Raw genomic sequence first — 25,385 nt, forward strand, 5'->3', positions numbered from 1 at the left:
CTCTTGCAGCAGGTGATAGCAGAGTTCATACCTCAACTATCAGGAAAAGACTGCACAGGAACCGTTCTCCTTAGAGGATAACCAGTAAAAAACCACTGCGCTCTAAAAAGATCACTGCGGCCCATCTGAATTTTGCCAAAGAGCGCCTCGATAATCCACAAAACACTAATGGGTGACAGCAATGGTTCTAAATAAACGTTAACGCCTTATTGTATGGATTAAAGTGCTTTACAGGACAAGGCAAGTTAACCTGAGTAAAATTAACCTTATCTACAGTATGTGACATTACTAAAAACAGCAGGAGAACATTTTTTTCCAAAAGCTAAGGGCCTGCTGAGCCAACTATTCTATGTCTCATACTAACGTTGGAGAAGGGTCAGCTAGGAGGAGAGGCAGGGTGCTTGCATTTGAAGTGATAAAACAGCCCTGCCATGTTGTAGCATCAATATTTTTGTCTGCATCCACTTCTTTCATTTTTTTGTGTGTGACTGACCACAATAACCTCATCCTTGTGCAAAAAAAGGCACTGCAAGTAGTTTCAGTCGATGACAGACTGTGCAGCAACAGTGCAGGCTTAAGCCTGTTGGCTTCCTTGCCACCTCATCCTGTGAAGTGCAATATCTATCTATCTATGTACAAGTCATACATTTTTATCACACTAAAGTTCTAGATGCTTCACAGTTATACCATGAACAAAAATACATCAGCCCACATTCACAGAATGTGCTACAAACTCTGACAAGCATATATTAATATACTTGTCCTGTAAGTGTGCTCACCTGAAGAAGGCTCCACGGCCGAAACATTGTGTTCTCTTTCTTCTTTTTTTCAGCATGGAATAAACCTATTACTTGTTCCTTTACTTGTCAGTATACAGTATATACTGTATACTTATATATATGAGTATATATATATCAGAGCTTTTCCATTGCATTTCTTCTCACACTGTTGTCAATATGCAAGTAGCCCTCAAGCCACTCTGTGAACTTTAAGTGTGCCAGTGTTTCTGTCAGGATGCCTGCTTTCCTTTTTTAATCAAGATCTCCATACCTTCCCTGCACAAAAAGTATGGCAGTTGACAAACAACAAAGATTTCCTAGACACCCATTAATTAACGTACATTAGCTTGTGGGAAGGGGCGTTGAACAGGTTAAATCAGACCTGGGACAGGGGGGACTGAGAGCTGATAGCTGGGCAACCACATACAGACAGTTCCTCAGTCAGGTGAATTCACGAGGTCTGTCTGCTCTTGGTGATCACTCCCAGCCCTCATTCTACTCCTGGACCTGGGCCAGAAAAAGAGGGGATAGAATTCTCAGCCAGTTTGGAGAAGAACCAGACAAAAGAGAAGACTGAGAGCTGGAGGGGACTGACTCAAAACAGAGCAGCAGAGGAAAGATCAGGCATCGCCCTCCTCTCCCTACCCTGTGTTTGTTGTAAAGACACAGGGTAGGAGAATACAGTGCGACATATTGTTTTCGGGACTGAAGCGGATGCTCAGAGCATTCAAGGAGTTTTGTTCTTTCTTCGGTGTGGCAGCAGGTCGTGGTCCAGGATACAGGACAGTGATGATTTCAGTAATGGTGAGTAACAGTACGTGATTTTTCTTTAGGGACTGTTCTTTTGTCTGTTGTTGTGCATGTCCCTGGAGACTACGTTTTGTGCTCTATGTAGGTGTAGATAGTGATACATTGTAATATATTAAGAGGAATAAAATAAGGCAACGGGCAGTACAGAGGCACGTGGGCTAGTTTTGCTGCCCTGGATTCGGTTCTGAACCTGGGGTGCTATCTGTGTGGGTTTGTATGCTCTCCCCATGTTCCTTCCCGTGCTTTTTTTTTTTCCTCCTACAGGCCAAAAATATACTGTTTGGTTAACTTGCATCTGGGAAAATTGGCCCTGATGTGACTGTGTGCGTGTCTGAGTCTGCCCTGCGATAGACTGATGTCCCATCCAGGGTGTATCCTGCCCTGCACCCATTGCTTGCCAGGTTAGGCTCCAGCTCCTCCATGACCTTAAATTGGAAGAAGCAGTTAGAAAATGTATGTACAACATGAATGGCACTTATGTAGGACAACTGTCTTGTGCTGGTAGTTCTGGGAGATACTGTACGAGGAGAAGGATCCTAGCACCTTTAAATTGATTGGTGGTGTAGTCAGCAACAGTGTTGGCATGTGGTGCTCACTATATACTGTATCTGTGACATTTTGTGATTCCTGCACTGTCACACAAGCCACAATCTGCAATAGTGGTTTCACCTGTTATTCAGATTTTCCTTCTGCCACAAGGATGTGAATCCAGGTATGTATTGTAACGATAATGAACGTGACTAAAGAAAGTAACAAAACAAAGTATTGGAAACATAAACGTTCTAAGCCATTGACTCATTTGTTTTTTCCTACCAAATGATTTTCAGAAAGCTGGAAGTAATAAATGCTCCTGGGCTTATGTGTCTTTAAGATTCCAAGGATTATCAAACAGAGATAGTATGATATCAGAGGCAAGTGGTGAACTTAATGGCCAGCTGTATGTAAAAAGAGCTAGGCCATAGAGTATCGTCATTCGGTATCTCGAAAGTTTGCCGTCGGAGAGTCTGGTATTTAAAAAAACAAACATACTGTACCTGTAAGTAACAAGAACTGCTCTTTCTGTAGCGAACTGTAATCAGAGCAAGTCTCCCCCTCACAGAATCCAAAATGGTCATCTTTCACATCTTTCACTTTTGCACAGACTATCCTCTGATGATCTATCGGTTGATGCTCAAAATCCCACAAAGATCATCAGCTGATACAGGGCTCTTGTGGAAATACAGGTCCTTCCATCTGATTCCCAGCAAGATGTTATTGGAGTGTGATGGGAGTAAAGTATATCTGCCGTATCCAAAGTAACTAGCAACACCTGGGTCTCTTTTCTCAGTCACATACAGAAAAAGATTAGACATGTCCTAACAACCTTTAGAAAGGAACAAGGCCATAAAAAATAAAAGAGAAAAAAGAGAACACATTTAGGCTCATCTTGACATTCTACCAACTGATTCATTGCAAAGCTGACAACCTTTAAGACTTGGGCAGGTGAGATCCTTAGATGTATTAGCTATTAGCAACCAAATGACACCTCTTCTCATTTATAAAAGTATGTTCTTGAATATTACACATATTCAAAAGAAGGTTTTACCAGTGCATCATACAATTTTAATTCTGCTTGATTAAAACTTTAAACCTTTAACTACAGTGCCTTGTAAAAAGATTTGTTGAATTACAGGTGTAAACATATTTTAAGTAAATATTCAAAGCTTGAATGGTCAATTGAGCACTTTTATAAGTGAACAAGGTCGGCAAAAATTACAAATCCAAATCTAAAATATATTTATTTACTTTATGGGACCTGGTTTCCAGTTTTCTAGCCAAACACCTGTAAAAGTCAATCATGCAGTATATTAAAAAACATTAGTATTATTAGATTATTTTCCTATGTTTGACCAACTTTGACTGTAGTTCTGTGGTTCACAAGTGCTGCTTATGAAATGTGATAAGAGCTCTATTCTCAGCATTGCTAACAAACCACAAATATGAAAAGCAAGGAGCTGTGCGTGAAGTCAGACAAATATGTCTGCTGGAAAGAGATCTGCGTGCACTTCTCGATGAAAGATACAAGCTTAAGCAATAGTAAATACATATTTAAAATGTTGGTACCGCTAAACATATCAAACTAAATTACCTACACAGTGAAATGCAAAGCTTAAAATTAATCTGTGCAATTAAAACAATTGCATAAATAATAAGGTGCAATTCAAATGAGTAAGGTAAGCCTCAACTCTGAAATAAAAGACAGATCTGCAGCATTGAAAAATGTTTAGTTGACCAAGTCACCTACATCAAAGGTATTTTGTAGGAGAGCCACTGGCTGATGCATGCTTTTGTGTCTCAGGAACTGGAATCACTGCTGGGAGATAACTGTGGAAAGATCTTTGACTGGCGAGAAAAGTATACAAATAATGTGGCCTTCGAACGGCACAACAGAAAAGCTTCTAGAAGGTCAGGTTCTCACTACACAGCCGGGGGCCAGACAGGAAGGCTTGAGGAATAGATGAAATGGAGGTGCTGGTCTCAGAAGAAAAAAACCAAGCAAACACCTGACTTTGTGCATTTAACAGTTTGTGATACGGAGAAAAAAGTGAGGGGGGGTTTCTAGATTTCCTTCCTGCAGAGGAGACAGCAAATGGAAAGTTAGGTGCAAACAATATGTCAAGACTGCTCGCAGGATTAATACACACTATGATGGAGGGTCTGGTCTAGGTGACTCCCGTTTTGTATAATTGCCACAAAATAATGCATTATTTCAGTGAAGGTCCTAGAGGAATTTGTACCAATAGTATTGATTTCCAGGGGTATTTAGGAATGCTATTGAAATCTTGTGAAGATTACAACTTGGCTGAAGCAATGCAAGCAGATGAGACAACCACTGCAAGCTACAATATGTAAAACATCCCCAGACTGAGGATGAGAAAAGCATGCAACATGCATTGAACTTCGTTGAGTAATATTGGGACATTCGTCCGTATTAGTGTTTCAATTACAAAACAATGGGTCTGTGGGGCTGCAAAAAAGTTCTTAATTAGACTAACTCGGGATAGCCTTTGGATGTGAAATTCATTGTTGTCTGAATGGCCTGTTTATGATTGCAGCTAATGACCCTTAAATACATAACATACTGTAACAGGAAAATTGCACAGCTCCCTAGCTGTAAAGATTGCTGTTAAAAACAGGTAAAAAAAAGATGACCAGGCAAAACCTGTGAAGCCACAAACGAAACTGAGTACCCAAGTACTCTGTTCTATCTGCACTCTCTGTTTCAAACCAACAAACTGAAAACTTGCACCAGTATCAGCAGAAAATTATCAAATATAGGAGAGCAAAGGAGAGTTTTCAAATACAACAACTGCAATCATGCGAAATGGTTAATGCAAAAGACCTTGTAAAGAGAATTCCCTTTTGAATTGGAAATGACAAAATGGGACAGCAACTGTAATGCACAAAGACATGCTGAACAGGACTCAAGTGTACAAAATGGAGAAAGGTTGTGTTTTGTCTTTTGTCTGAGTCCATATTCACAAAGTCCTGGAAGGGTGGCTGATGGTTCAGTGGTCAGCATCACTGCCTCGCAGTGCTTGGGAATTCCTAGGGTGCTATCTGCGTGGAGTTTGTATGTTCTCCCTGCGTCTGTGTGGGTTTCTTCCAGCTTTTTTAGTTTCCTCTCACAGTTCAAGATAGAGCTAAATTGTTAGGCTAATCGGGTTCTACTGTAGGAAACTTGGCCCCTTGTGTGAGTGTGTCTGTGTGTGGACTGGTGTCCCAATCAGGGTGTTTCCCACTTTGTGGCCATAACCCACCAGGAAAAGGGTCCAGCTCCCCCGTGACCCTGTATTGGACAAAGTGGTTAAAAAATGGATCAACAGAGGTTCTGGAAAAGGAATCAAAGCCCTTTTCAGCCTGAGCAGTGAAGTTGTTTTTTTTGCACTGACAATTATACAGTACTATGGCACCTAAATTAAAATGGTTGAGACTGCACTGTATTTATCATATTATCTAGTTTTTAATAATGCAATGGACACATACTGTACATGGCTACAGTACATACTGTATACAGTATAATGTGAACTAATTTCTTGGAATGGCTGGTTTTACACAGAACTATTTCCTTTTGCTGGCTCTGCCATTTTTCATAAACTATTACAGTAGCCTTGATGCAAATCAATTTGTTCTTCATGTGGCTGATGTGCTCTAATTCTGATTTGCCTGGGCATCATTTTCTGTAACTTTTATAACCATATTTTAGCATAATGTGCTTAGAAGTTATTTTCCCTTGACAGTGGTTTTTGTATGCTTGTACTGTGTCCTGTACAAATGTGTGCAACTCTTTTGTTGTTGTCAGAGAGTCTAACCTGTCATATCTACTCCTGGCTATTACTTTACATAGCAGATTCAGGGATTTTAAAACTTTTTAAAATTTTTTTTCATTTTTGCTCTGGTCAGTTTAATATCCATTTTGTTCATTTTGCTATACATCTACAAAATTTCAATTTTGAAATAATATATTTCAATATAAGAATTACAGATAAAATGGTTCTGTGCTTCTTTTTCCCTGTCGAAAAAGCCAGCCATTCAGAAGACACTGGTTGTACTCATTTGAATCATTAGCTCTGGATATTACAGTCTGACCTTATTTTAATATAGTTTTACAAATTAATCTCAGAGAAAATGCATTAAAACACCAATTATATCAAATGTCATAGAAAACAACAAAACTACACAAAATGAAAACAGCATCACACAGTCTTTTTTCAGCATTTTGCTTGTTAGATTATTTTTATTAATAATACGGCATGTTGTCTTTTTCCAACACATATCCTACCGCTTTAGGTTCTTGTTTTGTTTAAAAGTAGACGTTTTCATAATATTCAGAGAGGGACATTTAAGTACTTTTTAGGAGGAAGCTACTACTGAATTTATTTTTCAACTCCTTTTCAAAGACTCTTAGGTGGGCTGGCAAACGTGTTATATGGGTGGAGTCATAGAAGATTCAATGTACATGAAAAAGACTGCAAAGGATCAGAAATACTTCAGACATACTGTAACACATTGTCATATCCATTCATTTTATAGCACTGTAATAATTAAGAGCTGAAGACGATCCGCCACTTTAAGGAGGAGGAAAATGTGAGTGATTACCTTTAATTTAATGCTTAAAAAATGCATTTAAGTTGGAATAATATAGAAGAAATCTATTAATATATATACTGTATATTAATGATATTGGATCTTAAAACTTTAAGGAAGATTTTATTGTATGCCTAAGAAAATAAATAACCAACTTAACTCATTCTTATATGTTTCAAAGGTGTGCTCTTAGAAACTTGCTTAGTTTGGTCCGGGTATACTTCATATACATAGAAAGTCTTCAAAAATATTATTTGTTTGTGCTTAAGATTGGTATAATTGTTTTAATACTAAATTAAATCCTGTGGGGAAACACTTTTTTTGTTACATACTGGGGTTAAAAAAGAGATTGGAGCGATGCTTTACATCTCCAAATATTTTCAAAGAGCACAGTAAAATTCAAAGGGCCTCTCACTGAGAAAAGTGTTATTTTTAATTTTATATTTTGCCTTCAGCAGTTGACTTAAGGTGTTATGATGAAGTAATGTTTCCATTCAATCTAATGGAGGCTTCGCAAATGTTATCTTCCACAAAATAACTGAAAAATGACCTGTTGAAATTCTGTTTCAACATATTTCAAGAACATTGTATTTAAATAATCTACCACCACACAATTCCCTTTGGAACTGTTGCTTTCCCTGGTTCCTTCTGGAATATTTATCAGAATGGTTGATACTGTTACTGTAGATCCGCATTTTACAGTGTGTCATAGTCTTTTAGTTTAACAGAGAGTAAAAGCAGATGTTAATGACATGAAACACCTGACAATAAGTCCCTTAGATGTGGATGGTAAATGTAATGAATTAGTTATGCAACATTTTATGTTGACTACTTGTAATTTTTTTACCTTGAGTTGTTGTGATAAAGTCTGTGAAGATTTTGAACAATGTGAATTTAATAGTACTAAATAACAAACGTAGGTTCTTCTGAACCACAATACTCTGCTCTAAAAACAGTCAAAGTTGTTATAATAGTAGAAATCACTTGTGGAGACTGTGTAAATAGTACTCAAAACAAAGATATATTGTAAATGCTGATTTTGTCCAAGACGCCTGCACAGCATGGTTTAAAATCACATGTTCAATAGCAACTATCATCAACCCCCCTTGAAGCGAACAGAAACAACAATTTACAGCACATTTTGGGCAGGATTGCAGTGGTTAGTATTGCTGCCTCACAGCACAGGAGTCCTGTGTTCAGTTCTGGACCTGGGATGTTATCTGCATGTACTGTCGTTTGTATGTTCTCCCCATGTGCCAAACACATACTGGTAGGTTAGTTGGTTTCTGGGAAAACTGGCCCCGGTGGGACTGGCTGTGTCTGTGTGTGTCCTGCCATGGACTGGTGTCCTATCCAGGGTGTGTCCTACCCTTGCGCCTGTTGCTTGCCTGGCCTCCGGCTCCCCTCAAGCCTGAATTTGAAGAAGCAGTGATTAAATGGCTTGAAATAGTTTTTGGAGAGAGGACTTTAGTTCGTGTTTCCTTATGAGATAAACTTGATTTAGTCAGGAATTTGGTTTTCCCTTTGTTTTCATACCAGTATATTCATAACACGCAGATCGTCTCATTTGCTTAGCATCTACGGCCATCAGGGATCTAGTTACTGTACCTGTTTGTATGATTTGCTGGATTTTGTATCTAAAATGCAGTAAATATACTTTGAAAGTTTAGTAACATGCTACGTTTTATGACTGTATATGAAAAATGATCAGCAAGAAATGTGATTATAAAGTTAATTAGTACTTTCATGTTTTCTGCCACAAAGATATACTGTAGCTTTTACAGATGTTGTAAGGTACATTTAATAACTGATTGTTTTTATTAAATTACCTGGAGCTTATTTGAAGTTAAGAAAAGTTGAGCAAGTTTTTTAATACTGTATAAACCCTTTTTTCAAGTAAAACGTATATACTGTCATACACTGATATAGTTTTTGTTTTATAGAGCTGTGACAAACAATGGAGCTCTCAGAACAGATGATGTTCAGCAACAGCTCATGCCCTAATTTCCAGTACAAGAAGGAGTTCTCAGTCTGGTTCAGTATATTTTACACTGTTCTTTGCATTGCTGGAGTATCTCTGAATGGTCTGGCATTGTACAGCATCCACAAAAGAAAGGAGAAGATCACCTCCTCGCTGCTTTACCTCATCAACCTAACTATGGCTGATTTTTTCTTTGCCTTTCTTTTGCCACTGAGAATAGTTTATTTTGCCATGGGGTTCCGATGGAAGCTCGGCGAAGCTGTGTGTAGAATATCTGGGTATCTCTTTTACCTCAACATCTACTCGGGCATAAACTTCATGGTGTGTCTCAGTGTTGACCGCTACATTGCTGTGATGCATCCAATTACATTGCAGCGCTTCAGGAATGTGTCATTCGCTAAAGGGATCTGTATCTTCGTCTGGATCTTTACCTGTGCTGTGAACAGCATCACTATGTTCCTACCTAACCTGTATGTCAAAAACGGCACTGACGAACTGTGCATGGAGTACTCCACTCTTCAAAACAACCCTGGTTTACCTGGAAAAGTGCTGATTTCATGCTTGGTGTCATATTGTTTGCCTCTCCTCATCCTGTTTTTCTGTTACTGGTGTGTGGGGGTGAAAGTGTGCCAGATGTTTTGGAAAAATCCTGTAAGGAATAAGCCTGGCAGATTCCACAGAAAGTCTCTCCGAATCATTGTAGTGGTGCTGCTCGGATTCTGCCTCTGTTACACCCCTTACCATGTCAATCTGGCCCAGCACATGGTAAAAGTACTTAGGGGACCTGTTGCCTGTGACACCCATCAGACTTTCAAGGTGTACCTGCAAAGTACAATATCTGTGATGAACCTGAGCTTCTTCTTCGATCCCTTCATCTACTTCTCAGCATTCAAGAATCATAGGCTCTTTGCTTTTAAATGCCAGACTCGCAGGGTAATTGATAATCCATCATCATCATCAAAGACCAGCTCTTCTGGAACAGATTAAATTTTGATTAGAATTAGACTTTTTCCCAGAAGAGGAAGCTGTTTAACATATTGAGAGATTTGAATATCTATATCTATATATTAAAGGAAATAACAAAATGCACACATGTATTATTTATATTATGTAAATTATTGTTAGAATATTATTATTAGTAGTATATATTATTGTTGCAGTGTGTAATAAAAAAAGTGTAGTAACAAAAGCTTATCAAAATGTAGTGTGTTTTAGAGTGCTGATACATTACCAGAGTTCCCTAATAAATACAAAGTACTATAAGAAATTTTGTAAGAAAAAAAAACCTACAGTAATGCATAATATACAGAATTCTTGTAATATGTTGCAAAGTCACTGCTTGTCAAGAGACAAATAATAAAAAGCCATATTATTACACTAAGACTCTTTTGTGTTGATGTGAAATGTTATGCTAATACTTCCAATTAAATACAGAACATTTTAGTGCAGAGAAGGTGTAGCTTTTTTATCTAGAAACAATAATAGTATGACTGGGGCCATATGTACCATACCAGCTCTTATAGCTGTGGTTTCAATAAATCTAATGTGCATCCAGGTGTTCTCACCTCTGCTGGCCCTGGTTGTTAGAATGGAGAATGAGGAGATGTGGTCTGTTTTGACTGTGTCATGTATTTGCAGAAAAGGTTAAAACATTAGTACCTTACACAAAGTATATAAACTTAAGATGGTCAGAAGGAGCACGAAATAACCACATAAGACTTCGATGCTGAAAATGTTTAGGAAAAAAGTGGAATACTGGTGTGTATTTTTTCTTCAAACTACCAATACCAGCCATATACTGTACAGTTTACATAATATGTGTATGTTCCTAAATTAATATCCTTTATGATCATCAGACATCTTATACTCCTCTTCGTTTTATGCTCAGCTACTAATATGTCCCTTTAGTTGTAAAATTCCAAATAAATATTCAATACTAAGCGGATTAAAATGTTCACAGTAAAGAGATTAAATGATTAAATCTTTTCACTAACGACCAATGCACCACGAGTGCCCCTGTCAGTCATTTGGGCAAGCAATCATGTACCGGTACAACACAGTAGCTTGTGGGTAGTTGCATGCGGTACGGGTTTGTACCACGCATTTTGAATGGCTGCATCTGTATATAACAACAACTTTGAGCATTAATTGTACTCCCTGCCATATCTCTTACCTCCACCATGCCATTCTCATTTGACAATATAACTCTGTGCAAATTGCTCTCCTTGTATATCAATATACAATTTCAGAATAAACCTTGCTTCATCAGAGAAATAGACGTCTTATCCTTTGACACCCCTACAATTCCATAACACACCTTGGCTTTGTTGCAAGTGTCATCATGACATCCCAACAATTTTGTCCTAAGGTGACTCTCAAGACAAGGCAAAACTACAGGACTTGTAATAAAGATGCTGCTTTGATGTGCTCCAACAAAAGGCCCAAAGACAGTGTTGTCAGGTTCTGGACCCACACATCAAGGATATTTTTGTAGACTTAATCTAATACATGAACAGTAACAGTTCCAGAGATTTATAGGCACAGCGGAGGTTTGTCTCTTAGTATTGTGTTTTCTTCAATATGAAAATATGACCAACATTATGTAGGACCTTACAATGTCTGTAGAAGTGGATGAAGCTTCTAGGTGATAGGAAAAACCCATTGAGTAATTCCTTCTGCCAATATTCATACACTGTTATAGCGTGGGCTCTTACAGTAAGTCTGTGTCATAGAACGTGGGTAGGGGGCATTCTGTATCCATATGTTTTGTAATCTGTGAATTCATCTGGTTTGTATATAAGAATGTATAGTTTTGTTTTCTTAAGGTATTTTGGGAAAATACTGTTGCCTTACATCTCTTCAGAAATCTCTACCAGGAACAAAGTGCCAAACCCTGCAACTGAGGTTGATGCCATTATACCTTTGAAGAAATGGAGGTCCTCAACTCAGTTAGCTATTAATAGTAATAGCTACTGATAGTAAAGCACAACATAAATTCAAGGGATTAATCAATCTTGGTCTGTAATAATGCAGTCAAATCTTATCATACTGTCCTTGATATGTTCAACAAGATTTCTTGTTACTTTTTACACTGTATACAGTAGAATTTCATCACTTTCAGTCCTTTAAAAGGTCAGTTTTTGCATTTTTTCAGAAGTCTAGGTCTACAAAACAGTGTAGCATGAGCAATACATCTCATTTCTTTGCAAGCCACAAAATACATTAACTGTGTTATGCCTACTCTGGAATAAAAGTCCACCCAATATGAAAACATTTTGTTTTAAAAGTTCAGGATTGCTCTGGTCTGCAAGGTGCAGTGAATGCAACTGAACAACACATAGTGATATCCAACAGCACATCCATATAACTCCGCTGATAAGACAGTTTGCTCTTCCCTCACTTGCAATACATCCCCAAACCAACAAGAAGCTCACATTTGTCTTCTGAAACAAACTACAAAGTTCAAGAGGAAAGTTTGATCTAGAAAAATGACCCTGGTTGGAAGTTCACTAGTAAAGCTCATTATTACACTGTAAAATTCTAAGATCACCTAGAAAGGAAGAAGCTTTCTTCTATCAGGCCTGGATGATGGACTTTCAACGACATAATTACTGCAGCCCATTTAATAAAAACAATACTCAACGTATACTATAACTATATATATTATACAGTATATAATATGATACTACAATTTTGAGGATTGTTTGCCACATGAAAACATCACTGCAGTGAAGCTTAACTTGGCCCTTTTATCGTCTGATTCAGCTGATGGCACCAGCCACTGAAATATGAGCTATAAATTATAGAAAAATTGCAAACTGAGTTATTTCTCGTTGGCCAATTTTTAACAATACAAATTAGAACAAATTTTGAAGTGAGTTACGGTTGGGAATGTCTTGCATTTGATTCTATCATTGCCTCAATCAATTGATGCATTAGCAATATAACTGTAATAAACTAATCTTCTCTAGATGATTAATTCTCTATTTCTGTGTTAAACAATATTAGGTACAAGAACAAAAGGCCCCCTGGAAAGACTCAAGCTACTGGCCTGCACTGGTAGTGGACACCAGGTCCTGCAGCTCTGCAGTCAGTGACGTACAGATACCTTTCAACATTTCTCCACCAGGAGCAAGTGCTGGAAAATCCAGAAAAACTGAGCAGACTATGGAATTATACTCCTGTGTTCAGAAGAAAAGCACAATACTAGAGAATGAAAATCTACATTTAACAAGAGAAAATCAGGTATCGCACTGATCAAATGGGGCAAAAAAACAAATCAAGATCATACATGTCACGGATGTCGGGAGGGACAAACTGTGGAGAGGCAGGAGAGCGAAAACGGGGAGTTAGCCCGGGCTCGACAGTGCAAAGAGTTCTGGAGTGCCGTATAGAAACCTATGCCCTCAGGCCATGGACAGAGCGGCGACCTGGTGCTAGGGGGGTCTCAGGACATCCGAACGTCAATGCCAAGTGAGGCAGAATAAGTGACCGGAAATATATAGTCCAAGGAAAGAGGGAAACCGGAAGGACAGCAAAGTAGCAAACTAGGGACAGGAGAGAGTAGGAGCACCCTCTGGCTGCAGAGGGCGTGACAATACATTAACAAAGCAAAAAAAATCACAAAGCAGGAAATGAAGGGTATCGATATGTGTATAACAATACAATACCACATTTAATTGAATCAATTTGATTCTTAAATGTGCACATGTACATTAATTTTTTATTCAAAGTTCATAACTGTCATCACAAAACAAGTCACTGTTATGCTTCTGCTGATGTCATGAATTTCACTGGCAAGCCAGCCAGAAACATCAGCTGATGGAGGACACTCTTAAGCACAATGGACTGACCACAGACACTGTAAAGACAGAGGAAGAGACAAAAGACACAATCACATCAGACACATTGACAATGAATAGAGAGCAGGTTACGATGAATGAAGAAGTGAAAATGGACACCATCAGTGAACAAAAAGAAGAGAGAGGAACGGTCACTCAGATTGAGGACAATAAAGATGAACAGTCGAACGTCCCAAGCAGCATAAAGGAGGAAGGAAAGAGAAAACACAAAGAGGACAAAGAAAAAGGAAAAGGTGACAGAGAGCCTGAAGCCCAGGAGCTGTAAAGGCAGATGGAGAGAAAGAGAGAAGCATAGTCCTCACAGGCATGAGAGGGTGGCTGGAAGCATGATGAACGCAGCTGATGAGGATGAAGGCAATGCCCCTGCAGAAATGCAGAAACTTCTGGAGACGGAGAAGAATTCCCTTATTGCAGAGAACAACATTTCATCTCAAACAGAGAGCTGTGCAGGGGAGATAAATTCTTAAACTGAGACCAAAATCAACTTTCCCAGAGCCTGGGAGCCCTTCCCTCAAAGGAAGAGACAGCCCAGTGAGACAAGACAGAAAAACAAACAGCCAACAAAGTTATACGACCCTCTTAGCTCTGACAACCAGCCACTACCATCAGGAGACAGTCTGGAGAGAGAGGAAAATCTCCTCTTCTACAAGATTCGAGAGTCGCCCTGCTTTATATTCCCAGCCCCATCAGAGGACTGAGGATATGAGGAGAGACAGGAGGGATTCGCATCCACACTCCCTCCCCTTTACACCTCCACAGGACTCCTGGAAAAGGAACAGGGAGGAGGGAGAGATAGTCAGAGCGTCCAGGTTTCCAGAAGGAAACGGAAGGATTTGCTGTGGATCCCAAGGCTACAGCCATCAGAGACAGCAGGATGTGTCCAGGAGACAGACACAGTCTTACCATCCAGGTGAGGCCAGAATCCCCTACCATACAGACCTTGCAGCCAGGAAACAGAACAAGTGGGAGAATAAACAGAAACTTCCCCCAATCAGGCAGAACAGGGAAGAAACTTCAGAGAAGCAGAGGGGATGTGAGAGGAGGAGGCCTAGACTGGCTTTCCTCCAGACAGGATCAGAAGCTGAAGAAGAGCCTGTCCATCCACAAGCTCCCCCCAAAAGACAGGCCTGTGCAAGGCTGTGGGAACAGAGAGCCCGGGGACAAGGAGCCGGTCAATAATCCACAGGACCTGCTGTGCAAGAAAATATGGACCCTCATGGGCTATGGCCACAGGAACAAGTAACTTGTTGAATGAATGTTCTCTCTGAACTCTGACTTAACAAAAACAGACAGCCTTAGGAGAAAGTATTTATACCACCTTTATAGCACCTTTATAGCAACAAATTTCTGTTGTGTTAATTAATTTTTGAGAAAATAAATGGGTATTTTTGAATTAACCTTTGCAAGTGTATTTAATAAAATACTATAGGTAAGAGGATAGTATACTAAGTGTTTGAGACTGCTTGGTCTTTTTAAGCCAAAGGTTTATAATTGGTGTTGAATCAAGAATACAATAATGGCAGCTTATAACATTTTCTATCTAGAGGTTAAGTATATTAGTATTTCTAAAGAATAATACTTCATCAGCTCATAAAGATTGTAAAAAGATTATTTTTGCTACGACTGAAGAACATATTTCACTAATGCCTTTTTGTTAGCATACTGTAGCAGAGAGGACACATTAATCGGATAGAAGACTCCTATTTCCAGACCAAAATATTAGATGACTCATACAATACCTTTATGTCCAAAATTACTTTTTTATCTGTTCTTTTTACTTATTATTTAAAAAACAAAATGGCCAAAAATCTAGAGTAGATATAAGTTACCCTGACGAAAAGCCTACAGCGAGAGGTTTCTGCTCTTAGAATGATTGGGTACTGTACGTGCTTCGACAGCGATATGCTGGTGTGTACATTTATAATTAAAAAACTACAATCAGATGACCACACAAAACAAAGAGTATCTGTGGGCCCTGTGCAAAATCCTTAAGAAAGAAGCAACACGCATGGCCCAGCGCATCCTGAAGTTTGCAAAAGGTAAAAGTAATAATAATTTCTTGCACTTACACAGTCCTTTTCTGTACATTCCACTCAAAGTAACCACTCATAGGTAATGGAGACTCCTGGAGGTAATGCTCATCCCTCCAGCAAGAGAACAGTCCAGCTGGCAGGACATGCCTTGGCTGCAGCTGTCTAGTCAGTGATGTGACTTAGCACCAACGGGGCAGCCCTACAGTATGTGCCTCCCTCTCCCTGCTCTCTCTGTGGTTCTCCTGCAGTGTAAGCTCCCCCACATGTTGAGACGCCCCCTGGTGTTGCCTCTTCATCCACACGCTCCCTGGCTGCCTCCTCCCACACTCTCTCCTGGCTAGGCCTAATGTGCTCTCTGCCTAGTGCTCGTCTACATGATGCTCCCATGGGGGACCAGGTGTCGCAGTGCTGAGGACGCTGGGAAATGGAAAGCACACACAGACAGAGGGGTTAAAGGCCTGAATCACACTTTTATTTTATTGCCTGTCAATACTATTTATAGGCCACAAAAATCAGCTGTTTTTCTAAAGTCTTGCTTGTTACTAAACATGTAAACAAGAACTTTCTTCGGTTAAGGAAACTCTGCTCCTTGAGCACTGAAGGGTATTCTTTTTTCTCTTCCAGGTAATGTAATAAATAATTTAAGTTCACAATTACTCTATTCCAACTCTCGAGATTTTGATCATTCAAGAGCTATATATACAGAAACCTCCTGAACAGCTGCAGGGACTGATCTCTTCAGCAGCAGAGACAGGAGTTTCTGTTTCACCTACTGTAGGTGAATGTGATTTAGCATAGAAATGAAATTTAAGAAAACTTCAATTTCAATGTAATCTGAACATTTTCCTCTTACAAATACAGTATATACACTGTATTGCCTTAAAATGGAATGTTGTCTAAAACACACTAAATGGAAACATTTGAAAGAAAATGATTATACTTTTCAAACTACTGCAATTGACATTGAATGCACAGGCATAGTATTAAATAAAGCCAAAATTTACTGGGTGTTTTGGACTCTTCTCCTCATTAAGCCTGAAACCATGCACAATGAGAACACCATATAACAAAAGTTTAGGATAACAGAATACTTGCCGGAAATTGAATTTTACCATGGTTGATACATGCTATTTGGTTTGGCGAGGTTGCTTTGTCAATGGCGACTAATATTTTCTTGCAGTAAAGTATATTTTCCACTCAAATGAGTGGAAGATTGAATTAGTTCTTTGAAAAAAATCCAAACCCTAAACCTAACCTAACCCAAAACCATAGCTAGAATTAGGATTAGGATTCTCACAAAAAATAGACAGATTTTGATGGCATGTCTGTGTTTCAGGACAAAAATAAAATTCAGGAAAAGTGATACTTCAATATTACCTGAGCACTTGTTTTCTTACAAATGTGGCTATATAAACGGCATTGTCCTAAAAGGTTATGTTGTCTAAATGCCCTCAAATGAAACGTTAGTAAGAAAGTGATCACACTTCTCATAATCTTGTATTTGACTTTGAATGCACAGGCATAATAATAAATAAAACCAAAATGTACAGAGGATTTCTGACTCTTACCCTAATTCAGCCTGAAACCATGCTCACTGAAAACACCATTTAACACAACATTTCGGATAACAGAATATTTGTCAAAAATTTAAATTTGATCTTTGCAGATATACAGTATGCTCTTTGGTTGGCAAGGTTGCTTAGAAATTTCCAACTAATATTGTATTGCAGTGAAGTACAGTATATGTTACACTCAGAGAGTGGAAGATTGCTTGAATTCTTTGAAGAAAGTTGAAACCCTAACCTAACCCAAACCCATCGCTAGGGTTAACAGAATTCCCACAAAAAGTAGACAATTTTTGATGGCATGGCTCTGTTTTAGTACAGAAGTGAAATTTAGAAAAAGTGATATTTCAATGTTATCTGAACATGTTTTGCAAATGTAGAAATATACACTGCATTGTCCTAAAAGGCACTGTTGTCTAAATGCCCTTAAAGCAAAAGTTTGAAAGAAAGTGATTAGACTTTTCAAACTCCTGCCTTTGGCTTTGAATGCGTACTATATAAAGCCAAAATTCATTGGGTATTTCTAACTTTAACCCTAGGTCAGCCTGAAACGATGTTCATTGAGAACACCATTTAACATGAAATTTTGAATAACAGAAAACTTGTCCAAAAATTGATTAGTTTCTTGATACAAGCTCTTTGGTTTTGTGGGGTCACTTAGAAATTCCACACAAATAATTTCAAACATAGCATCTTTGATGGGTTCAACAAGGTTTCTTGTTAATTTTTATACTGCATACTGTTTAATTTCATCACCCAGAGTCCATTAAGAGGTAGTTTTTGCATTTTTCAGAAATCTACTGTAGGTCTGAACAGTGTGGTGTGAGGAATAAATCTACTTTCATTACAAGCCACATTACCACAAAATACATGAACTGTCTTATTGCCTCTTCTGGAAAAAACTCCACCCAATACTGTATGAAAACACTGTTTTAAAAGCCCTGGATTGCTCCTGTCTGCAAGATGTACTGAATACAACTGAACAACAGATGGCGATCTCCAACAGCACATCCATACACTGAACACCTGCTAGTAAGAATGATATTCTGCTCTTCCCTCACTTGCACTACACCCCCAAAACGACAAGTGAAGCTGCAGTGAAGTTTTGTCGTGGCTGTTTTGTCTTCTATTTCAGTCAATTTTCAACAATCTGATGGAATTATGAGCTATAAATTATAGACAAATTGCACACTGAGTTATTTCTTTTTGGTCAAATTTTAGCAATACAAATTAGAATCATTTTTTACGTGAGTTACGGTTGGGAATGTCTTGCATTTGATTCTATCATTGTCTCAACCAAGTGATTCATTAGCAACATTATTGTAATACTTTGACAACACTAATCTCCTCTAGATGATTAATTCTCTGTTTCTGTGTTAATCAGTATGAGGTAAAAGAACAAAAGGCTCTCTGGACAGACTCAAGCTACTACCCAGAGCTGGTAGTGGACACCAGGTCTTGCAGCTCTGCAGTCAGTGAAGTACAGATACCTTTCAATATTTCTCCACAAGGAGCAAGTGCTGGAAATTCCAGAAAACTGAGCAGACTATGGAATCATTCTCCTATGTTTAGAGGGAAAGCACAATACTAGAGAATGAAAATCTACATTTAAGAAGAGAAAATCAGGTATTGCACTGATAAAATGGGGCATAAAAACAAATGAAGACCATACAAGGACACTGTTAAAATATATCACAAGCCAGGTACAGAACAGTATCGATTCTGTATGTGTATAACAATACATTAACGCATTTAAATGAATCGATTTCATTCTTAAATGTGCACTTATACATCATGTATTCAAAATTTGTCACCGGCATCACAAAGCAAGTCACTGTCATGCTTCTGCTGATGTCACAGAATCTATTATATCATCAAGCTGCACTAAATTCCAAAGAAAATCCATCCAACACAGTCAGTGCTGGTATCTTGCTGTGGTGACACAATGCCAGGAGATTTCTGCTGCTGGCCAAACTGCCTAAAACCAAATGGCCGCAAAGAGAGAAAGAAGAAGAAGAAAAGAGAGAAACAGAAAGACTGTAATGAAAGTCCTGCAAGGTCTGACCAACATGAACAGACCGTGAATTTCAGTGAGAGAGATAAAGCAAATGAGGAAGCCAGCCAGAAACATCAGCTGAAGGAGGACACTCTTTAGCACATTGGACTGATTACAGACACTGTGAAGACAGAGGAAGAGACAAAAGACACAATCACATCAGACACATTGACAATGAATAGAGAGCAGATTATGATGAATGAAGAAGTGAAAATGGAAGAGAGAGGAACGGCCACTCAGATTGAGGACAATAAAGATGTAACACCAACCCTAGACCAAAAAGTGGAAGAAAATCTCACCATGAACGATGAAATGAAACACCATCACTTCAAACAACATGAACAGCTGAATGTCTCAAGCAGCATAAAGGAGGAAGGAAAGAGAAAACACATAGAGGACAAAGACAAAGGAAAAGGTAACAGAGCGCCTGAAGCTCAGGAAGAGACAGAAGAAGCAGAAAAGGCAGATGGAGAGAAAGAGAGAAGCAATAGCCCTCACAGGCATGAGAGGGTGGCTGGAAGCATGATGAACACAGCTGACGAGGATGAAGGCAATGCCCCTGAAGAAATGCAGAAACTTCTGGAGACGGAGAAGAATTCCCTCATTGCAGAGAACAACATTTCATCTCAAACAGAGAGCTGTGCAGGGGAGACAAATTCTGAAACTGAAACCAAAATCAACTTTCCCAGAGCCTGGGAGCCGCTCCCTCAAAGGAAGAGACAAGCCCGTGAGACAAGACAGAAAAACAAACAGCCAACAAAGTTGTACGACCCTCCTAGCTCTGACAGCCAGCCACTACCATCAAGAGACACAGTCTGGAGAGAAAGGAAAATCTCCTCTTCTACAAGAGTCGAGAGTCGCCCTGCTTTATATTCCCAGCCCCATCAGAGGACTGAGGATATGAGGAGAGACAGGAGGGATTCGCACCCACACTCCCTCCCCTTTACACCTCCACAGGACTCCTGGAAAAGGAACAGGGAGGAGAGAGAGATAGTCAGAGGGTCTAGGCTTCTAAAAGGAAACAGAAGGATTTTTTGTGGATCCCAAGGCTACAGACAGCAGAGACAGCAGGATGTGTCCAGGAGACAGACACTGTCTTACCATCTAGGTGAGGCCAGAATCCCCTACCATACAGACCTTGCAGCCAGGAAACAGAACAAGTGGGAGAATGAACAGAGACTCCCCCCAGTCAGGCAGAACAGGGAAGAAACTTCAGAGAAGCAGAGGGGATGTGAGAGGAGGAGGCCTCGACTGGCTTTCCTCCAGACAGGATCAGAAGCTGAAGAAGAGCCTGTCCATCCACAAGCTCCCCCCAAAAGACAGGCCTGTGCAAGGCTGTGGGAACAGAGAGCCTGGGGACAAGGAGCCGGTCAAAATCCACAGGACCTGCTGTGCAACAAAATATGGACCCTCATGGGCTATGGCCCCAGGAACAAGTAACTTTTTGAATTGTATGGCCCCTCTGAACTGACTTAAAAACAGAGAGCCTTAGGAGAAAGTATTAATAGCAACTCATTCTGTTGCGTTAATTTCATTTTGAGAAAATATACTGTATGGTTATTATTGCCTTATCATTAGCAAATGTATTCTATTAAAGTGCTATAGGAAATACTATAGGTACAAGATAGTATCAATTTTGGGGGGGAACTGCTTTTCTTGGCCAGTTCTTTATAATTAAATTTAGAATTGGATTTGCCTATTCTCTCTGTCCATCTAATGATAAAAAATCAAAATTACATAGTGCTTCTATACAGTAAATCACAGCTTCTGCTGTAAAACTTAAGATTCTCTTAGAGAAGGCACTAGTGAATGGCTTCAATCTAGATGAAGGCAGAGGGGATACAGACCTTGATTTCCTATTAGATACAGTACTGTATGTCTGCAATTATCTCTAGGTACAGTATGTAGAAAAAGTAATACATGTATAAACTCTATTACACTGATGAGTCATACTTGAAATTCCATTGTAAAAAAGGTTAAAAGCTATGCAGTTTAAATAATGTCCAGGAGGTATCATTCATTTCCACTTTGTTCTAGTTTTGATTCTTTAAAATTGGACATATATATATATTGAATATTAACAGTTGCAAGAGTGAACTGAGGAACAGAATGTGCAGATGCAGATATAGCTTGTATATTTCCCATTACTGATTTAAACTGTAGCACCCACTCTTTAAAAATCAGAAAGATGCAATTCTATTTATTAATTGAGTATGACTGATGACATCTGGCTTGAAAACGGGTTCAGTTCTAGTTATATGCTAACGATTTTTTTGTATTTTTTTTGTTTGTAAAAGTGCATTAATAAATGCCGGAGCGCAGTTTTCTGTTGGGCTTGCCCTGTGAGTCTTCTTATTTTTGTCACAATGGCAGTCGTGGACTGAACTTTTTTTCCAGAATTAGTTGATTTCCATGTTCATTATGAGGAGCATTGCTTGTTTTTCTTCTGCAGTTTTTTATTGACTAACATTTCTCCACTCTACTTTCGTTCTTGAAAAATTCCATACACTGACAGTAGCTGTATATTCTACCTGACTTTCTCTAATGGTTCCGGCTGTCTTAGTCCTGCACATGCACTGTTGTGTAAAAGTTTTAGAAACAGCCCTGTGCTGATCTCAGGGGCGGCCCCAGATTCTTGGGGGCCCTAGGTAAGACCCTGGAAAGTGGCCTCTCCAGAACACGATGTGCACATACACTACTAATATTAGCTCCAAACACGACCTTATTTTATTATTTAGATCAATATAATACATTGTTTCTATAATTAGAAAAGGTTTATTAACCAGCTTTGAAGAACACGTAATAAATAGCTTATCAACAAGAACACAAGGCAAACATTTTACAAAATGGTAAAATGATAAACATATATTTTTACATTGTTAGCAATAAAGGGTGTACCAATAACAATGAATAATGATAAATAGGATCCCTGTTACTTCCACATTTTAGCAAATCATAATTTAAAAGTACTGCACTAAAACCTTCATAGAAAGGAATTGCAGAAATAAATACGAAATTAAGAAATTAAAAAACAAGTGCACTTAATAACAAGAGGTGTGATCAGTAAGGCTGAGCACATAGCACCGTTTTTAAAAATATATATTTTCCACCTCAGGTATGTTTTAATCCACTTGAGCTTCATGAAGCTCCTCTCTGCGCCTGCTGCTGTCACTGGGAGAGAGATTTATTCACCAAATTCTTCACCCAAGGCCGTGGGGTGAGACAGGGCTGCAGCCTGAGCCCAACACTGTTCAATATCTACAGTATATCAACGAATTAGCAGGAATGTTGGAACAGTCTGAAGCTCCTGGTCTCACACTACACGACACAGAAATAAAGTTCCTGCTCTATGCAGATGACCTGGTCCTGCTGTCGCCCACAGAACAGGGGCTGCAGCAGAACCTGGCACTGTTGGAGCAGTACTGCCAGACCTGGGCGCTGACAGTCAATCTGGACAAGACCAGAGTTATGGTTTTCCAGAAGAAAGCCAGACCTCAGGGAAACAGGTACAAATTCACATGCAACAGCAACACATTGGAGCACACATCCAGCTACACATATCTCGTTCTCTCTATCAGCTCATCTGGGAGTTTTGACCTAAAAGTGAAGGCACTGAGGGAGAAGGCACTCAGGGCATTCTACGCAATAAGAAGGAGGCTCTTCAACATCAGCCCACCAACAAGAATCTGGCTCTAAATATTTCAAAGTGTAATCCAACCCATTGCCCTATACGGCAGTGAAGTGTGGGGTCCCCTCACAGACCAGGAGTACACTCAATGGGACAAACTCCCCACAGAAACTCTGCACATGGAGATCTGTAGAAACATTCTCCGTGTGCCGAATTAGGCCAGTGCCCACTATTGATAAAAATACAGAAAAGAGTATTAAAGTATTGTCTACACCTAAAAAACAGGGACCAAAATTCATACCACCACAAAGCCCTGCTGAGCCAAGAGCAGAGCCCAAAACAGAGCCCCCTGAGCCAGCTGGTCCTGAGGCTCACTGACACAAGCCACACCTACACTAACCAGCTCCCTACTGGGAGAGGGAGCAGGGAACTCAGTTGTACTGGCAGCCAAGTATGTGATCTCCTGTCACAGCCTGAGGAACAGTGAGCCTGTCTCCCAATAATGCTCCATCTGTCTACAGTATATTGTAACGCAACGGGGGCTCAGGCGGGCGCCCTTGCCGCATTAGGTCGGCCCCTGCACCGTCCGGGGCTCGAACCCGGGACTTCCGCGTCTCTCTGCAGCGACCTAGCCCCGTGAGCTAAAGAGAGATCTCTCCACAGCCCAGTAGCTGTGGTCCTGCTATCACAGGGAAGGGCGGTGACGTCACCCGCTCTGGTACGCCGGCTCTTACACACACTGCTTGTCGGCCGTAAGCGTTACACTATGTAAATATTTTATGACATGTCTCTGTTGTAAATGTCTGTAGATTTTATTTTACTTTATTTTATGTTTTGTTCCATGTTAATTTTATCATTTTTATTTGCTTTGGCAACACTGATTGTACCCATCGCTCATGCTAATAAAGCTGCTTGAATTGAATTGATTGCCATCCGAAGGGCCCCAGGTTGGGCTCACAATACCCCCAAGTTAACGAAATACAGCAGAAACCGCACGGAAAACAACGCGTTTTAAAGCCGATTACGTATAGCCGCTGAACAGGCTTTTGTACTGTTCATTCCTTTCACGCTTTTGTTTCGCTGGGTAGCAACGATTTTTAGCAGTCGACCCACACGGCGTGTGTACAAGTATGGGAAACGTGAATCGTTAACTTCTAGTAAAAAAAAAACATTTCAAATTAGGATACGTGTCAAGCCTGAAAATGTGCATCTGACAGACTAGAAACCAAATGAAATATTATTATATTGATTACATTAAATTCTTACATTATTATACATGTTAAGTATTGTTATAATTACTTGATTTAATGTACCTCTGTTTTGAGATCGCTTATGCCACTCTTCTTTTCTGGGCTTCGGAAACTTTACGTCCTTGATTATGATCGGTCGTTTGTTTTGACTGGGCTTCCGTTAGGATAATCCACAGCACCGACAGAAAGAACCGTTATAGAGAATGTTTCGCTCCCAGTTGAACGTGCCAATTCAAACTGATCTGTTGTACATTGAGGGGCCCCCTGGCGGCCTCGTCTACAGTCCTCTAGTTCGCCTGTGTCCAGGGCCGCCTCTGAGTGATCTTCTGCTGAAACGTTAAGTATTTTAAGAGAAGGATTAATAATGATAGAACCGAGTTTTGCAGTGTACAAAGCCTTTCAGTTGAACAGAGAGGATGAGCAGATGTTAATGACATGAACAACCTGACAGTCAATTAGATGTTGCTGATCAATGTGATGAGCTATGCAATATTACATGTTGACTGCTTGTACTGTATATAGTTTTCGAATTGTTGTGATAAAGCTAAGATAACCAGTGTGAATTTAATATTGAATAACATTCAATATTAAACTAACCCATATTAAAATCATTTAAAGTTGTTATAATGTTAAAAATTACTTATGAAGAATTTGTGTAAAGTTGGCTCATAACAGAGATTTTTTGTGACACCTTTGTCCAAGATATTTTAAATTTCTGAACAAGTGATTTTCAAAAATGTTATTACAATTAACACATAATGTTCAATAACAACTGTCATTACACCCCACTTGAAATTACCAGAAACAACAACAATTTCCTCTAAAAGATTTCTAGTACAATTTGGGCAGGTTTGCACTATTAATACTGCTGCCTCACTGCACTGTGTTCAGTTCGGGAGTCTGTACACCACACTGCATTGCCATAAAAAATAAGTTAGCCTAATTTGTCCTAAAACCAAAAGTTTGGAAGAAAGTGATTATACTTTTCAAAGTCCTGCATTTGGCATTGAATACACAGGCAGATTGACTCATGAGGCCAAGATGTATTGTGTATTCCTGACTCTTACCCTATTTACACCTGAAAGCATGCTCATTGAGAACCATTCAGCACAAAATGTCCAATAACAGAATACTTAGATATACTTAAATAGAATTTTACCGTTGTTGATACATACTCATTGGTCTGGATAGGTGGCTTAGTCATTTCCGACTAGTATTCTAATTCAGTGAAGTATACTGTATATATCTTCCACTCAAATGATTTTAAAGTTGCATTAGGATTCCCACAAAGGGT

The 25,385-nt window shown here is 39.3% G+C and overlaps 1 protein-coding gene and 2 long non-coding RNA genes across 4 annotated transcripts; 1 reads left to right on the plus strand and 2 right to left on the minus strand.

Moving 5' to 3' along the window:
• Nucleotides 1-1,125: 1,125 nt before the first annotated feature.
• Nucleotides 1,126-4,073, minus strand: LOC107077933 (uncharacterized). The gene is made up of 3 exons (XR_001478909.2): nucleotides 3,874-4,073; nucleotides 2,624-2,952; nucleotides 1,126-1,286 (listed from the first exon to the last, which is right to left on the minus strand). It is a non-coding gene; the product is annotated as an uncharacterized lncRNA (long non-coding RNA).
• LOC102692485 (G-protein coupled receptor 183-like) lies at nucleotides 1,509-10,057 on the plus strand. Of its 2 annotated transcripts, none has more exons than XM_015351813.2 (2): nucleotides 1,509-1,583; nucleotides 8,660-10,057. In XM_015351813.2, the coding sequence occupies exon 2, from the start codon at nucleotides 8,674-8,676 to the stop codon at nucleotides 9,682-9,684; it is 1,011 nt and encodes a 336-aa protein (XP_015207299.2). In that variant the 5' UTR covers nucleotides 1,509-1,583; nucleotides 8,660-8,673; the 3' UTR covers nucleotides 9,685-10,057. The 2 variants fall into 2 exon arrangements, with proteins under 2 accessions (XP_015207299.2, XP_006633111.2); XM_006633048.3 differs by lacking the exon at nucleotides 1,509-1,583 and adding an exon at nucleotides 6,404-6,716.
• Nucleotides 9,581-24,252, minus strand: LOC138241043 (uncharacterized). Its single transcript, XR_011190255.1, has 3 exons — nucleotides 24,155-24,252; nucleotides 15,629-16,009; nucleotides 9,581-9,670 (listed from the first exon to the last, which is right to left on the minus strand). It is a non-coding gene; the product is annotated as an uncharacterized lncRNA (long non-coding RNA).
• Nucleotides 24,253-25,385: the final 1,133 nt, after the last annotated feature.

Source organism: Lepisosteus oculatus, chromosome 8, assembly GCF_040954835.1.
Source record: "Lepisosteus oculatus isolate fLepOcu1 chromosome 8, fLepOcu1.hap2, whole genome shotgun sequence".
NCBI classification, from domain to species: Eukaryota; Metazoa; Chordata; class Actinopteri; order Semionotiformes; family Lepisosteidae; genus Lepisosteus; species Lepisosteus oculatus.